The 16,544-nt window shown below is 41.5% G+C and overlaps 1 protein-coding gene across 1 annotated transcript in view; it reads left to right on the top strand.

The window, feature by feature from the left end:
- The first annotated feature begins 218 nt into the window (after positions 1-218).
- BUB1 (BUB1 mitotic checkpoint serine/threonine kinase) overlaps positions 219-16,544 on the top strand; it is a 50,111-nt gene continuing 33,785 nt past the window's right edge. The window contains exons 1-8 of the mRNA XM_033100975.1: positions 219-353; positions 3,805-3,864; positions 3,944-4,082; positions 4,908-5,104; positions 13,401-13,444; positions 14,109-14,209; positions 15,696-15,748; positions 15,841-16,025. Of these exons, the coding sequence (XP_032956866.1) occupies positions 328-353; positions 3,805-3,864; positions 3,944-4,082; positions 4,908-5,104; positions 13,401-13,444; positions 14,109-14,209; positions 15,696-15,748; positions 15,841-16,025 (805 nt within the window). The 5' untranslated portion in view covers positions 219-327. The remainder of the gene's footprint in view (positions 354-3,804; positions 3,865-3,943; positions 4,083-4,907; positions 5,105-13,400; positions 13,445-14,108; positions 14,210-15,695; positions 15,749-15,840; positions 16,026-16,544) is intronic.

Here is a 16,544-nt window from a genome sequence, read left to right on the forward strand (position 1 = left end):
AATCAAATCCGAACAAGAGAAGGAGGAGGAGCTGCAGCGCGCCGGGGAGACGGACTTGGTTTCCTGGCAACGGCTCCGGTGATTGGTCAGTCCAACTACAGCCGAGGCCAATGGCAAGGCGTCTGGAAAACGCTCGTCACGGTGAGGCGGGACTTGGTCTCCTGGCAACGGCCCTGGCGATTGGGCAGTCCGTCTGCAGCCGTGACCAATGGCCAGGTTCCTGGCAAACGCTCGTCGCGGCGACTGCGGCTGCGCGGGAGATTCGAATCAGCGGCGGCTCTTCGTGTTTGGCGCTGGTGAGATTGTTACTGGCAGCGTCTTTTCGCCATGGACGACCCGGAAAATGTCTTCCAGTGAGTGTGGATCTGTTGGGTGGGCGGGCGGACGCTGAGGCATCTCGGGTTCGCGCCTGGGGCCCGCAGGCCCCGGGTCGTGGGATCTCGCTTCCTTTACCCCTCCTGCCCCTTTCCTTGGCCTTGGGGGTTGTCCTCCGCATCACCCCATTCAGGCTGTGGGCCACTCGGAGTCGTGGACCGACTCCCACCGTGTGGCCGGCTCTGTCGCCCAGACCCCGCCCTCGTCTGTGGGCCGTGGCAGTTTGGAAGGATTTGGGCAATTCTCAGGAGCCCGCACTGGGCATGCGCCGCTGAGGGGGGGACAAGCCCAACCCAGCAAAAATCCTAAACCTATCTAGGTTTCCTGAGAAAAGCCACTAATTTAAAGAATTCTACACGACAGGGAGAGAACTTCAAATTGCACTTACCCATCACCCCACAGTCAACTTGTAAAGAGTCTTTGAATGATGTGTACTTTAAGGAAAAAAAAACTATGCGTATTATCATTTATGTCAGCCTGCTAACAGTTTTTAAAATTCCCATTCCTTTGCTTTGTGGCTTAGAAGATTTATCCCCACGGTTTCAAAAGCATTTAAAACAGTGAAACCGTGTGTAACGGGAGGTAACGCTGGTGAGTTTTGTCAGCACCAGGGCGATGTTACTCTGGGATCAAATGACGGAGGTCGTTAGGTGTAGTCAAAACAAAACTCTATTTGCTCTAAGACTTTCTTTAGGCTTCAGTTGAGCCAGACAAGGATTTCACTTTCAGAAGCTAATTTTTCTCCTTTTTAAAGGAGAAATCAGGCATTTCTGACCTTATTTTGACTTTCTAAAGACTTATTTGCTCTAAGGAACTGAGTGTTTTAGTATTAACTTGGAGTATACTTGGCCATGTTTCTAGGGAAATGGAGTCGGTATCAGAACATGAAATGTTTACGCTGGGTCTGCCATTCTAGGGATTTATCTGCTGTGAGGCATGAGAGAGAGATTCAAAATTTAGAAGTAATCATTTTTTAATTTTTAAAAATAAGTAATATATAGTTACAAAAAAGATTTAGAAAAGTATTCACTAGGATCGCTCCCTGCTACTCTCCCACCTTCTGATATGTCACCATTTTTCTAGTTTATTTTTCAAGTGTTCCTTTTTGCAAATATAAATATATTATAACCATATATTAATATACCTATATATGTTCGTGCGTGTGTACAGTTCCTGCCTTTATCTCACATCGAATGTAGCACAGTATATGCTGCTTTTTTACTTAACGCTATCCTTGGAGATACCTGTCAATACATAGAGCTCTTTCTCATTCTTTATAACTGCATAATATTTCATACCATAATTGACCTAAAAAGTCCCCCGTTGGTAGGTACTTGGGTTGATGACAGCCTTTTGCTGTTACAAATAGTGTCACAGTGAAAAGTCTAGTACCTGTGTGGCTTGGCACATACACAGATAGATCTGTCTCCTAGATTCCCAGAAGCAGATTTGCTAAATCAAAGAGTAAATCTGTTGGTAATTTTGGTAGACATTAGCAATTCCCTTGGCAGGACTGAGCATGCCAACCTGAAGCAAGATGTGAGTACCTGCTGCCACTGCTCCATCTATACCCTTTCACATTTGTGTCGTCTGGTGAGAGAGAGTACCTCGCAGAGGGGACTTTCTCTTCTCAGAGAGGCTGAGTAGTTTTCTGTGGAACGCAACTTTAAATTGGGTTGATTCCCGCCCCCCTTCCCAATTTCTAGAAGCTCTGTCTTGTTATCCCAGTTTATCATTTCTCTTGTGACTCTGCTTGGTGTTTTACTGGCTTGTTCCATTTATTTTACAAGGAGAAAATCCTGAGAAGTCCTGCATTAAATTACAGCAAGGCAGAGGGTGGAGGAAGGGACAGAAAGGGGTTACTCAGCTAACAATCGACGAAAGACTGCTTTCACTCCTGAGTGTGTTGGAATTGTTAGTTAACTTCCAGGTGGCTATTTCCGAGATGACCTGTAAAGAGAGAGTAGCCGGGCGCCCTGGAGCTTTGGGACTCTGCTACCCCATCCCAGAAGTGGCCCCGCTTCACCTCCCCCCACCGGGCCCCCGTTGTCTACAGCTTCATGAATCCTTTCACAACTGGAAGGACATGTCTTTCCTACCTAGCCACGCCTGCTGGTGGTTTAGACTTCCGGCCCCAGCACCAGTCTTTTTTTGTTAGCACTGGTCTAATAAACGCTTTCTTTTAATAAAAAGACTTTTAGCCATGGAAGTTAAAATTTTTGTCAGCTTTTCTTTTGTGGCTTCTGGATGTTGAGTCATAAGATACATTGATTTCATTTGTATACTGAGATGATAACTAGAAGGAAGTATTGCTTTTAAAACCTTTTTTCCAAAAATTCGTAGTAATTTATCTGACAGAAAACGTTGAAGTCTTCCTTAACTTGACTCTCTCACACCATTTGCAATCCCATCAACAGGTCCCATTGTCTCTTTCTGCAAAGCACCCCAGTTCTACACTCGCCTTGTTCCCACGCTGTCCCTGGGACTGCAGTGGCTTCCTTACTGGTTTCCCACTTCTAGTCTGAATTCCCACCCCTTCACGTGGAGACTGAGTGGATGTTTTAGGTGCAAATTAGATCTTGTCAACCCGGCCTTTTAGCTCAGTAGGCCTTCTAGCTCAGTACTCGTAAACAGCTGCTTGGCTCCCTGGCAGTGATCAAATGCCAGCCCTCAGAGGGACAGGCCTCCCCGACCACTCTCCTGAAATAGGAAGTCTTGTCACATTCTTACCCCTTCTCCCGGTTGTAGTTGTCCCGTCCCGTCCCCCACCCCTGCCAGCCAGTGCTTAATACTGCCTGAGTGATCTTACGGGTTTCTGTTTGTTTACCCACCAGCACCTGAGCGCCCATGGAGAATTTGCTTTGCCCGGTTAGTTTTTTTGAAGCTATGGTATGTGGAAGTAGGGGCCAGCAGGGCTCACTGATGATGAGCACTGCCTTCGTGTTCTTCCACAGGGACACTGTTCCATTGAGGCCAGGGAAGCAAACTGTCTGGAACCCCCATTGGTGGTACCCTGGCCGTCACATCCACTCACAAGCCCTCTTTAAATCTTCTGAGAAGCAAGGAGAGGGACTGAGCCCAAGCCAGCTCCCAGTGTAGGAGGGGAAGCTGCAAACTTGTGGTTACTGCTCCCTGGTGGTGGTGGTGGTGGTGACACTGGGATCAGTGAGAGGAGGAGACTCTTAGGGGTAGAGCTGGGGACCCTCTTCCAGCTGTGTCTTTCTAGGCCTTGGGTCTTACTTACCTTGGAAAAACATCGACTGCTTCTGACCACTCCAAGTGAGTGCTCCTTTAATTTGTATGTAACATTTGAATTCATGTGTAAGATTTCCATTTTAAGATGTGTAAGTGATAACTATAAAATAAAATATATCTTTCACTTTTAGGAATTATGCTAACATTCCATGTGCATATGTTTCTCTTTTCTAGAATGTTTGAGGCCCATATGCAGTGCTACAAGGGTGATGACCCACTTGGTGAATGGGAAAGGTCAGCATTTAGCCTATTTCTTTCCTTTGAACAAAACTGTTTGCTGCCCTGAAAATTAATATTATCCATATTTTCCTAGTTACATGCGGTGGGTAGAAGAGAATTTTCCTGAGAATAAAGAATACTTGACAACTCTATTAGAACATTTAATGAAGGAATTCTTAGATAAGAAGCGATACCACAATGACCCAAGGTTCATCAATTATTGTTTAAAATTTGTAAGTATACTTTCAGGTATAATCAAAGGATAAATGTACTTTTGCTTATTGCCCCCAGATTATAAGATCATTTTAGACTGTTTTTTCTTTTAATTTCTTACGTTTTCAGTCATAAATTTTTTAAAGTTTTATGGTCAGAGATGTGTATTTTAGAACCTTTTGGCTTCTGTATTGTGGAGTCAGTGATTTAATTTTAGAACCCACTTTATGTATCAAGTCTGTAAATGTTACAACATAAGTTACAATTCAATAAAAAAGGTTTGTTGGATGAGAAGTGTGTTTGGGGGGAGGGGGAGAAGCAGGCACTCCCTAGTACTAAGAGTTCCTAAGAATAAACTAAATTCGTTGCGAATAATTAACAAAATATTAACTCAGAAACTAAATTTAGTACTAAAAGGAGAAGGTTGCCTCAGGCTAGTATTTAAAAGGTTGGGTCTCTTCGATCTTGAAGTAAAGGCTTGGGGACGAGTTCTAAGAATAAAATCATGAATGATGGGTAGAGTAAACAAGGACTGGTTCACTAAATTGCAAAATACCAGCATAGAGGCACAGTGTGGAACGTGAGCAAGGTCAGATTAAGTTAAGACAGAGTACAACTTCATAGAGTGGGTTAGTAGAGCACCTGCTAGTACCTTGGGAAATAGTCTGGGTAATTATGGGGACATTGAGTGTCACAGAAAGGAAAGAGCTTGACTTTTCTGTTTGTGATCGGGACACCCCACTCCCCACCCCCCCACCCCCACCTTCCCCTACGTGGTATAGCCTGAAGCCTCTAGCTGGTCTGGTTCCTTGGTTTTCATGCCTGTTGGCTTTGGGTTTCCGTAGGCTGAGTGCAACAGTGACCGTCACCAGTTTTTTGAGTTTCTGTACAACCATGGGATTGGGACATTGTCTTCATCTCTATACGTGGCCTGGGCTGAGCACCTGGAGGGCCAGGGAGAGCTGCAATGCGCCAGCGCCGTCTTCCGGAGAGGAATTCAGAACCAGGCGGAACCTGGAGAGCTGCTGCAGCAACAGTACAGGTAGTTTGGGGTGGAGCTCGGTGTGGGGCCTCCGACTTTGAAATTGGATGTTCGCTGAGAGGACTGTTAGTGTCATTGTCTCGTTGTGGAAAATGTGGATAATATAGAGAGTGACATGGAAAGACGCTGCCCAGAAATGCCACTGTTAACATTTTGGTGCATTTCCTGCCAATATCTTTTCTCCTCTGTCTCTGTGTGCCTTTGTGTTTTAACAGTAAACCATACTGTACATCTGCTTGTATACACTGAGCTCTATACTGCTTTTAAGGAATTAGGAACTTTTATATCCTCATAAAGTGATTGTAAAGTCTATCCCAGCATTATGTCACTATTTAACTGCTCTCCAATCGAATGCTGTGATTTTTATAAAGAACAACATAATATCTTAATGAACAATTTTGGTTTTCACAATTTTTTTCTTTACCTGTGATTAAATACACCTCATTTAGGGAATTTGAAAAATACAGAAAACTAAAGCAGAAGAAGCCTGGTGTTTTGCTTGGCACTTTTCTCTGCCTATTAGAGGATTGCAGGCATGCTTTATGTACGTAAGCTGTTTTGTATCAAGATCTTTCTCCTTCGTCATAAAAGCATCTCCTAGTGTATTTCCTGTTGTGTCACTGGAATTAATCCCTGGTCATTCGCAAAAGGTGAGTGAATTCACAGCCTCAAAAAGTTAAGGAAAGTTTATAAGTTTATTCAAGACGAAAGATGCCGGCATAGAAGTTGCCAGGGCAGACTGCACCTAACTTTAGGGTTGCTTTTTCTTATATAGGAAAGGGTAGGTAAATTTCCTTACGGCAGGAGATGTGACATATAGACTGAGGTCATTTGACTGATACATGTTGGTTATATAACTGGTTTTTTTCTGCACATGCTCTTACCCAGAATGCATTCATACAGAAAAACCCACGGAGGGGGAAGAGGGTTGCCTTAATATTAATTTTATTTTAATTGTATTATAATGAGGCTAGAGTTCAAGTAACGGACAGGTTTTAACAGTTTGAACATGTGTGAGGAACCAGTTAATACCAGTTGGGTCTTATCTCCTCTTGTTAGGAGTATTTGGACACCTTTGATTTATTTCTAGGGGATGAGCCTGGCCAGTTCCTGGGGAGGGGATGCAGGCCTGGGCAGTCCCCCTTCGGGCTCACTTTTATTGACCCTTTCCTGCCTCGTCATTCCCCCGTGTCTGATCGGCAATGAAAAATCTTTGGGAAATGGATGAAGGTCAGTCTTCTGTAGTTGCTTCAGGCTGGGTTGGGAAGTAGAGCTGTCCCTACCTATGAGATGGTCGGTTAGGGATGGTGGAACCAGTGGGCCCCAAAAATCTGGGCAGCCTCGTCTCTGGACTGAACTAAGTTAGGGTCATTGAGCTGGAAGTGACAGTTCTGATCCCAGCGGCTGGCGGTGGTTACAGAGTCGCTCATGGGCATGGGCCGGAAGCCTTGCACAGGAGCCATCCGTAGCTTAACAGACTCGATTCTGGAAGAGAGAAACCTGACAAGAAGATGAAAAAGGCAAGGTCCAAATAGGAGTAGCCCAAGGATAATGAGAAGAGGAACAAGTAAAGGTGAGAGAAGGGACTATAACTAGGGTCCATAAGAGTGAGATGGGGATCCCTGGTGGGGTGTAAGTAAAGAGGAAAACTGGAGCTCTTAAGAGAAAGGTAATAAAGAGCAGATCCAGGAGACGGGCTAGTTATTAGTACTAATCAGTCCTGGGAGATCAACTTCTTTGTTCAAAGAGGAGCTTCAGGTCTTCAGTTGGCTCACAGGAACAGAAGCAATAGCCTCTTGGGGGAGTCCTGTGGAGTCTTTAATAAAACAGGGTTGATTCAAGGGAAGGGGACCCAGCTGCTGACTCTCTGCAGCCTGACAGTAATTGGGGTGCTTGAGAGAATTGCAAAGGGCCCCTTCCATTTAGGAGTCAACTGGGCTGTTAGAGATCCCTCCCTTTCTAGGCTTTTAACAGTACTTGGTTCCTACTTTATAATTTTATGGGGCTGTAATGTGTAGAGGAGTCGGCCTGGGGGAGGTGCCGTACCCTATATTTTGAGTGCCTGCTGGCCTTCTTCCCAAGTTAATAACATAGGAAATAACAGAAAAGAGGTCAGAACCCAAAGCAATGTGTAGCAATTAGAGCCAGGGCTTAGAGGTCTCCTGACAAAACTTTTTCAGAGTCCTTTTTAAGTCTGATTTGTCCGTTTTACATTTCCTCTAGTGTATAGACCAAAGGTAAGGAACAGGCTGAATAAAATGAGCCCAAATCTAGGGGCTTTTTGTCTTTACAACTGAATAGGTTTTAGAGGAAATAAATAGGTCCAGAGTGAGCAGTCAAGAAAGGAATAATGGCTTTTATATTAATCAGGAAATTAACAGGCTTACCTGCCATGTCAAGGGTCACCCACAGTTCCACCCCTGTGATGGGAACAGCTATTTGTGGTGATAGAGTTGGTCCCTGCTCCCTTCAGAGCCGGGGCAATCCCTCCTCCAATGCCCTTTGGTTTGCACAGGGGACACAAGTTCTTTGGAGGGTTAGGATACTCCTTATTCCTGTGATCTGGGCTTCCATGTCCAAAGCAGGCTCCTTTATCTGGCATTCCCCCCCCGGGGTTTCTGGGGTGCCCTGAGGTGGCTTCAGCCCTGGCTTGTCTGTGGCTGTGGCCTAAAGTCTGGCCTGTCTCGGCCTCGTCTGTAGTCTCACTGTTACTTTGTTCCTTGTTCCCCCGTCTCAGTGTTAAAGCTACTCAAACACGTGGCCGTCTCTAGGTTCTGTGCCTTTTCATTAAGATGCAACAATGGGTCAGAATTCGTATAATAGCCTGCTAGGTTAGGGAAAACATTAGGCCAAGCTTAATGAATTTACCCTAACTTATCTAAGTTTTTGGTAAAAACAGTTAAATTATTCTTTATACTGGCTTATATCTGACATGAGAAGAGACAGAAACTCCAGCAGTCTTAAAATATAGAAATTCGATAACAAAAGATGACTACAAGTCACGTTTGACTTCTGCGATACAAGAGATGCTCAAAGTGGTTACCGTCAGCATCCAGACACTTCTGATTACAGCGAACTACTGTTTGAGCAACGTTGACCAGTGTCCACTTGTATGCATTTTTTTGGTACCCCCGGGATATGTGTACATATACCGTGTTTCCCTGAAAATAAGCCCTAGTTAAGATAGTCAGCCAGATGGACTCATTTAGTACATTATGACGATGTTCCAGAAGAAGGTGACATGACTGTATTTAAATAAATGTAGATTGTTGTACATGAAAAAATAAGACATCCCCTGCAATATACGCCCTAAGGCGTCTTTTGGAGCAAAAATTAATATAAGACCCAGCCTTTTGGGGGAAATAAGGTATAAGACCCCGTCTTAGTTTCAGGGAAGCACTGTAGTAATACAGGCAATTCATAGAAGTTAGTTGTAGCAAAAGGTTGTTTCCTTTTATTCAGTAATTTCTCAAAATAGTAACTGAAAAAATAATTTTTTAGTTACTCTTATAAAATATGCAAAATGAAAGAATAAAAGAAACATTTACCAAATCTTATATTGGTGTAGATATAAGAATTCTTTATCAAGAAAAATTACTTTTTATTACATCCTTGCTATCAACACGCTATTTTTAACAAATGAATATTTATTTATTTATTTGTTTAATCAATCTTTAAATTTCCTTCTTTACTGTCTAAGTATTTACTCAGTCCTTAACTTGAGCAGGCATTTTATACTAACTTTACCTGGCAATATTTCCCCATTGCATTGTGGACTTTGTTTTTACTTGGATTTGTTTATGATACTCTTTTTATAATTTTCTGAACTTGTACCTATACACATACATACACCAGTATATAGAATTAAAATGCTGGTAAAATCAAACAGTTCTTTGGGCTAATTTAACTAGATTATTCTGTTATAATAATGGAATTTCTTGGTCATAAATTATATAATTTATTGATGTTTCTCCCTTTAATTTAACAAGTGTTTGTTGAGTAACCATTTTGTACTTGAAACGGTATGTATACACAGTAGCTGTTTGAGTTTACATCTGTACTTTTTGTTTTTGTGATATGGTTCTATTTCTTCACTCAACCTTACCCTTATGCTTTCTAAGATAAACATTTTATTCAAATAGCTAATTTGTTGAAAATTTAAAATTTAAAAATAATGATTAATAGCTCTTGTCTAGATAACTCAAACATCTTAAATTTGTGGTTTAAATAAAATAATAGGATTTCAAATAAAAATATATAGAGAAATTCATACAACTATTAACAAAACTTAGTTCTTAGATTTAATTTTCTTGTGTAATTAAAGACCTAATTAAGATGATATAAAACATAGAAATTATTTTGATGATACATATCCATATAATCTTTGTTTTTTAGGCAGAAAACTTTTTCATAATAGTAGTAGTAGACCAATAGTCTAACAAATTTTTTCTTACTTAGCAGAGGGAGAAAACTCAATTCGAATTTTGTACTAGCTTACCTTTGATATTTAAATTTACTTAGTTAATCTTATTTAACTTAACCATATATAAAATTCTCTCAAGATTTTTCTTTTATAAGCCTCCTACAACTTTCCCAATCTTTAGTTTGTCTCTTTTCACTCACTCAAAAATAACTATCTTTAAGACAAATTACTTTGTTCTGGTTCCTTCAAAAATGTATTTCCATACTTTTTTATCTTCCTTGAAAACACACATCATCCTTTCCTTTTATATTAATTAGAATCCATAACCTTCACAACCTTAATTTTTACTGATAACCAAAAGCAAGTAATTAGCACTTCCACTGGTAAATCGAGGAATATATTTTGTAACCTTCAAAAGCATAGGCTTTTACAATACAATACAAGATATATTTATAAACAAATCTTAATTTATCTTTTAATGTTCCGTGGCAAGCCAGAATTAGATGAACTCAGACCTATCCAATAATTGAAATTTCCATATTTTGTTATTTTGACATACCTAGATAGTTAATAAATTTTATCATTCAACACAACTTAGCAAAACCAAGATCTTAAGTCACCAATAGATGTTGAGAAACCACGTCCAACATCCGTATTATATAATTATTACTGAAAAGTTTCATCTAAACCTTATTTCAGTTACTTCTTATTAGTTCTTAACCCTGAGATTTCAAAGTTAATTATTACCCAAGCTATTTTCTTGACAAATTCTGTAAAAGAGATAACATGAATTTATTTTTGCAAACTCAGGTAAAACAGAAGATACCATATTTAATGTTAATAACCTTAAAAGACATGTCTATTTAACTGAAAGTTAAACTAACCTTGGTATCAAATATTTCCTTAGACCACATGATCCTGAGAAGTACTTGAGTCACTTTTTATCATCTTAATTAATATAAGCACTGTATTTTAGGCCAATCATGTATTATAAACTGGTAATACCATCCAGAAGCAAAAACTTTATATTATATATAAAACACAGACAAATACAGATATTAGAGACCATATACATAAACAGAACCACCAATAATTGAAGAGAGGACCTAAGATCTTATAGTTGCCCTTACAACTTCAAAGAGGCTGGAACAAACAGGTGGGGGGTGGAGGAGGGTCTGGCTTGCCGCCTGTGTTTAAAACCTCTTTATTTCTCTTCAGTTACCTCAGCCTCAAGCAGCCGCTGCAGCAGCCCTTTGTTTACATTTCACGTTATCTGCAAGATCCTGAAAGTTACTGAGGGTTAGAAAAACCTTTCAAGACTTGCTTTTGCCAAGTTTCTGAATACAGAGTTGGTGTACAAAACAATTTTAACTTCAAAAATAGTATAATAACTTAAAGACCCATTGGAAGGCTACCTTTCCTTAGAATTAGAACGTATGTGAGCCAAACAGTGTTACAATAAAACATCATTGGCTTCTAATTATAAGTTAACCAGTTTGCTAATACACAACCTAGGGGGCTCTCAGAAGGTGTAGGTGCAGAGCTCTTGATCAGCTTGGTGTCTCAGACATGAATAGAAAAGGGAAAGAAAAAGAAAAGACAGACTAGAGGCAAATAAAACAAAACAAATAAGTGAACCAGAGTACTTACAGAACCAAATCCTGAAATCAGGAGCTGGGGTTCAAAATCTGGTCTCTGAGCAGTCGGCCACTGCAGAGGGGCCTCAGACCGAGAGGCCCGGTGGGCACGAAGCCCAGACGGCGGACAGGCCCGGAACAGGTGCCTGAGAGAGGCTCCGGCACAGACCAGGGAGCACAAGTTCCCAGCTTGCAGAACACAGGGGCCACCTCCTCTGGCTGCGGGGGCAGGGGTTTGTGGAGCTGGGCCAGCACATCTAAGGGCGTCCCCCTGATTTTCCGCCAGTTTCTGAGGGGTCTCTCTGTCTGGCGTTTTGGAATTAGTGGACATTACCGCGCACTTGAGAGAGAGAATGAGAGTGACTTAGCTGTGAGAGCGTCCTCGGCACGGCTAGGTCAGGGGTCGTGGACCCAATCTGTGGAGTTCCTGGCACCCCACGGACATCCCAGGCATATCCACTTACCGAGCTAGACCATTGGAGCTGCCTCCTGGAAAGCTAAAGTGAAGCAGACCGGGAGTAAGAGTAGTGGGAGGGTTTGACATCCTTCCGTGAGAGGCTCCCGAGGGAGAGAAGGAGGCAGAGGCAATTTCCCAACTTTCCGCCGAGTGTTGTGTCTTTGGAAATAACCGCCTGGTTGTTCACAAAAGGTAAATGAATTCACAGCCTCAAAAAGTCAAGGATAGTTTATTCAAGAAGAAAGATGTTGGCACAAAAGTTTCGGAGGCAGACACGTGCACCTAACTTTAGGTTCGCTTTCCTATATAGGTACCAGGTAAATTTCCATACAAAGCAGGAGATATGACAGACAGACTGAGGTCATTTGATTGGCATATGTTGGTTATACAACTAGTTTCTTTCTGCACAGGCTCGTACACCTAATGCATACAGAAAAAACCCCGGGGGCCCAAGCCTTAATGTGTGTTTCATTTCAATTGTATTATAATGAGATTAGAGGTCAAGTAATGGATAGGTTTTAACAGTTTCTGCAAGTGTGAGGAACCAGTTAATACCAGTTGGGTCTTATGTCCTCTTTTTAGGGGTGCTTGGACACCTTTGACTTATTTCTAGGGGATGAGCCTGGGTGGTTCCTGGGTAGGGGTTGCAGGCCTGGGCAGTCCCCTTTCGGGCCTCACTTTTATTAACCCTTTTTTGCCTCATCATTTCCTATTTTTAACTAGTTTCTTCTAATAGATTCTCAGAATTGAGACCAAAGTTGGTGTATGAAGAGTTTTCAGGCTTGTACACGTCACCAAATTACCTACTGGAACGCTCATACCAGCGCTCGGCCCCTCTTTGCCGGCTGGCCTCTGAGGCAGCTTATCTCACCATACCCCTTCCAGTATTTCATACACTCCATTTTTTTCAACTTTGCTATAGTGCTCATTCTCTTTATAATAATAATTTTGACATTTGAACTTATTCTTTCTATGCAGAATTTAAAGCACATCTGAGAGAGCAAAATGTTTTACCCCAAACACTTCTTTAAACATCTCTAAAAGGTGATTTCTTACAGAACTTACACCGTTTTTGTACTAACAAAATTACCAATAATAATCACTCAATTTTCAGTTATTCCTCATAATGTAATTTTTTTTTTAATCGTTGTTTTGTTTGAACTAAGAGTCAAGTCTCATTTGGCATCTGGTTGCCTTTGGCTGTACATCTTTTAGTCTCTTTATACAGTGCACTCTTGCCGACATCATCCCAAAATGTCAGGTGTGGAAGTTGCATGTTACTTGATAGATTGGGTTGATGTGCAAAGGTGCCGTGAAATGGCATAAATTTAAGTTCTGGCATCATGAACAGCTCTGTGTCTGCCTTTGTAAGAAATAGTCTGAGTTTGTGCTTAAACGTCTTTCTTCCATACATTATATTCATCATGTTCCAGGTGTGTAGAATGCTTAAATATAGGGTTCAAATACCCCATGTCGTTTGGCCTATGTGGTACACAAAGAAGGAGGGTGCATTTGTTGTGTGGGTTTGAGAAATACTGATATAAACTAGGCAAATGGAGGAATTTTCTAATCTGAGTGTATTGGGTATGAAGATAATACCAGAATTTTTTTTTTTTTAATTTTAAAGAAACTTTAAAATTCTTCATTTTCTCTTGACCTCAGTCTTTACTAGCTTCGAATAAGCTGTTTATTGTATTTAGTTTTTGTTTTAGTGCAAGTATGTATTAAACTGAAGTTTATAATCTATATTGATTATTATGCCTCTCTACTGTCATTTAGGTTATTTCAGACACGTGTCACCGAAACCCATTTGCCAGCTCAAGGTAAAATAATACTTTCTAAAATGTCTAAATTGTTGATATTTTAGTCTCTGATTTGCACTGCTTTTTTTTTTCTTCTTTAAAAAACAAATCCATCCGGTATTTATTGATTGGACTGTCATAGGTAACAGGGAAGGCACTCTGATCGTTAAGGCAGCTGAACAACCCTGGAGAGCAGCAGCTCTGTCTTAGCGCTTTAAAAGGGCAAACCCACACGAAAATCTTGGTGATTTCATTATATTCTTAGAATTTTTTTAAAAAATCAAAATTGCTCCAAATGGAGAACAGTACTTACTCTGGAGGCCATCTGCTTTGAATTGAATCAAATGTCTTTAATGCAACTTTTAAAGAAATGTAGTTATTTTCTTCCTTAGAAATAAAAATTACGTTTTAGCAGTAAGCATGGATTCTCCTATCCTGTTGTTTAACTCATTAAAGTTCACATTTCTTTTGGGTATTTCCTTGGTCATTTTGAATTGATCAGAAAATTGTCTCTACAATATTCCTCTTATCTAAAAGTGTTTTAGTTACACTTTGTGAGACAGTGTTGGATGAGCTGGTTTATTTCTTACTGCTACCTATTGAAAGATCAGGGGACTGTATTTGTAGTAATTTTATTTACTTTGATTTTATACTTATTTCTCTTTCTTTCACCCCCACCCAGTAGCTAGAACCTCAGAACCTCTGCATAATGCTCAGATTTTAAACCAAACGATGACATCAAAATCAAATCCAGGAAATGACTCAGCTTGCATTTCTAAGAGTCAGGTAATAATATTTGTGGAAACTGGGGATGGTATTGAATGGTCAGTCGTCTGCTGCCTTCCACTCCCATTTTGTCATCTCGTTTCCTTGACCTTATCCTTCATGACTGACCTTTATCTCAACCACCTGCACCTGTGGGGACATTGTGGCCTGTCATCATTCCCCACTGCTCACGTCCAGTATTGGATGTAAATAACTTACCGGCCGACCACACTCTCCGCATTAACCTGACCTACGCACCCCACCACACAACGTCCTGTCTCCACGTGCTGAGACGCTGCCCCAGCTGCTGTTCTCCTCTGGGCTGCTGCCCGCCTCCTTGTAGGCCAGGGACCCGACACTAGACCACAGCCACCTGGAGGCTTCTGAGCCCTGCTTACAAACTCAGAGCTCCGGACGTTGGTGACTAACCTCAGCCCGGGCTCTACTACTCCAGGCAATCCTGGTTCGTTTCCCAGTCACTCTACGTTTCGTGTACGTCTCATGTTCCCCGTTTCACTCTAATGTCAAATTATAGTGAGTTTAAACTCCTTTTCACGCTCTTCACACTTGGGCCTTGACTATTTCAGTGAGACAGCAGAAGCCCTCATGACGTCTGTCAGTTTTCTGCCGCCCACCAATAAATGGAACTGCCATCGCGGTGGGGATAGGTGGCCTTCCACCTGAGCTTGTCTTTTATCGTCCTCAGTGTTTTTGCCCCATCGAGATCTTTTCTGCCTAATGGTTTGCTGGTGTGTAAAATGCTCGCCTCTCCTCTGCTCAGCCTTGTTTGTTCCCAGCGTCTTTCTTGATACAACTGCCCCTTCAAACTTTGCCGGACCTCCTTTAAGCTAACTCCAGTGGGAAAGGCTCTGTTGTTTGTACACACATGCAAGTTGTAGTGACACGTTCTTAGAAGTTGGATACGCATTCACATCCCGACAGACGCTCCACCTCACCTGACTGACATCCTGCGTGTGCTCACCAGCCTCCTTGCTTCCTGTCACCCTCGCTGAACTCTTAGCCAGCAGCTAAATGATAGGTCTTGTTTACGGTCACATTCCCAGGACCCAGCTCAGGACATGACATATATGAGGTCTTCAGTAAATACTTGTGCAGTGAATAAATGCCAGCACTGTGAGTTCCTGGGGATAAGAAGTGCCAGAAGAAAATCTTAATGATTTTTTTTAAATGTGGCGTTTTGGAATGTTAATCCAATAACACTTAGGCACTGTGGCCCCTCCCCAGATTATGGATCAAAGGGAAATAAATGCCCTTCTCTATTCCCAAGTAGACAATTTTAAGTCACTTTCTTATTGGACTTTAGCAGAAGCTATCGTAAGATTAATAATGCAAACTAAAGCTTCAGATATTATAGTTGAAAAGGACATATAAATCTACTCAATGGTGAAGAACCAGTCAGCGTTTTCATATTGTCTTGTGAAGTAATTGGGGTGATGGTTTCTTTTCAGGTAAATGATTGCTTACACTTCTTTTTTTGTCTTTTTAGGGTTCAGAAGTTTCTGGAGTACCATCTTCAGCTTGTGACAAAGAGCCGAATATGCAAGTACAATGACTGCAATGATCGATTCCTTAGCTTCTGTCAAGAGCTGCTGTTGTACAGCGTTGTAAATGATGTTTTCTTCCCTTTGTAGGGAACAGCGAGTGATCATGATTTCTAAATCAGAATACTCCGCACAGCCCCGTCTGGCAGCCAGAGCTGACGTTCAGCAGGTTGTTATGTACTGCAAGGAGAAGCTCATTCGTGGAGACTCAGAATTCTCCTTTGAAGAGCTCAGAGCCCAAAAGTACAATCAACGGAGAAAGCATGAGCAGTGGGGTACTGCAATACTTATTTTACTGTGGAAGGATTCAGTTAGGAACTAGAGTTGAGATTTTCTGAGATCTGCAACTACTATAGATAAGACATTTAGAAGGAGTCTCTGACCCATTGCCATGTCATTTATGGCTATGGAGTGGGTCAAAGCTTCCTCACAGGGAAAACCATGAATATTGTTAATACCAATGTTTGCACTTCCTTTGCTATCACAGTGTTGACCTTAGGAAAATGAGTCTTTGTTCCACAGAGGACTTTCACCATCTCAGTTATTTGTACTATAGTCACTCTGTTGGCCTCTCTTGATTGTTTGTTATTGCTCGTTCAGTTGATACCTGAGGGAACCGTCAGCTAACATGCCTGGAAGACCCATTTTTATGCCATGTGCAGATCCATTTTTCTTACACACACTGTGACCTAAAGTTTTAGCCAGGCGATTTGATTTGTATATGACATGACTACGTTAACTAGACATTGGAAGTGGGACTGCCCACCATGTGCTTGAAATACCTTTCAGAGCAC

Source organism: Rhinolophus ferrumequinum (genome assembly GCF_004115265.2).
Source record: "Rhinolophus ferrumequinum isolate MPI-CBG mRhiFer1 chromosome 13 unlocalized genomic scaffold, mRhiFer1_v1.p Super_scaffold_3, whole genome shotgun sequence".
NCBI classification, from domain to species: Eukaryota; Metazoa; Chordata; class Mammalia; order Chiroptera; family Rhinolophidae; genus Rhinolophus; species Rhinolophus ferrumequinum.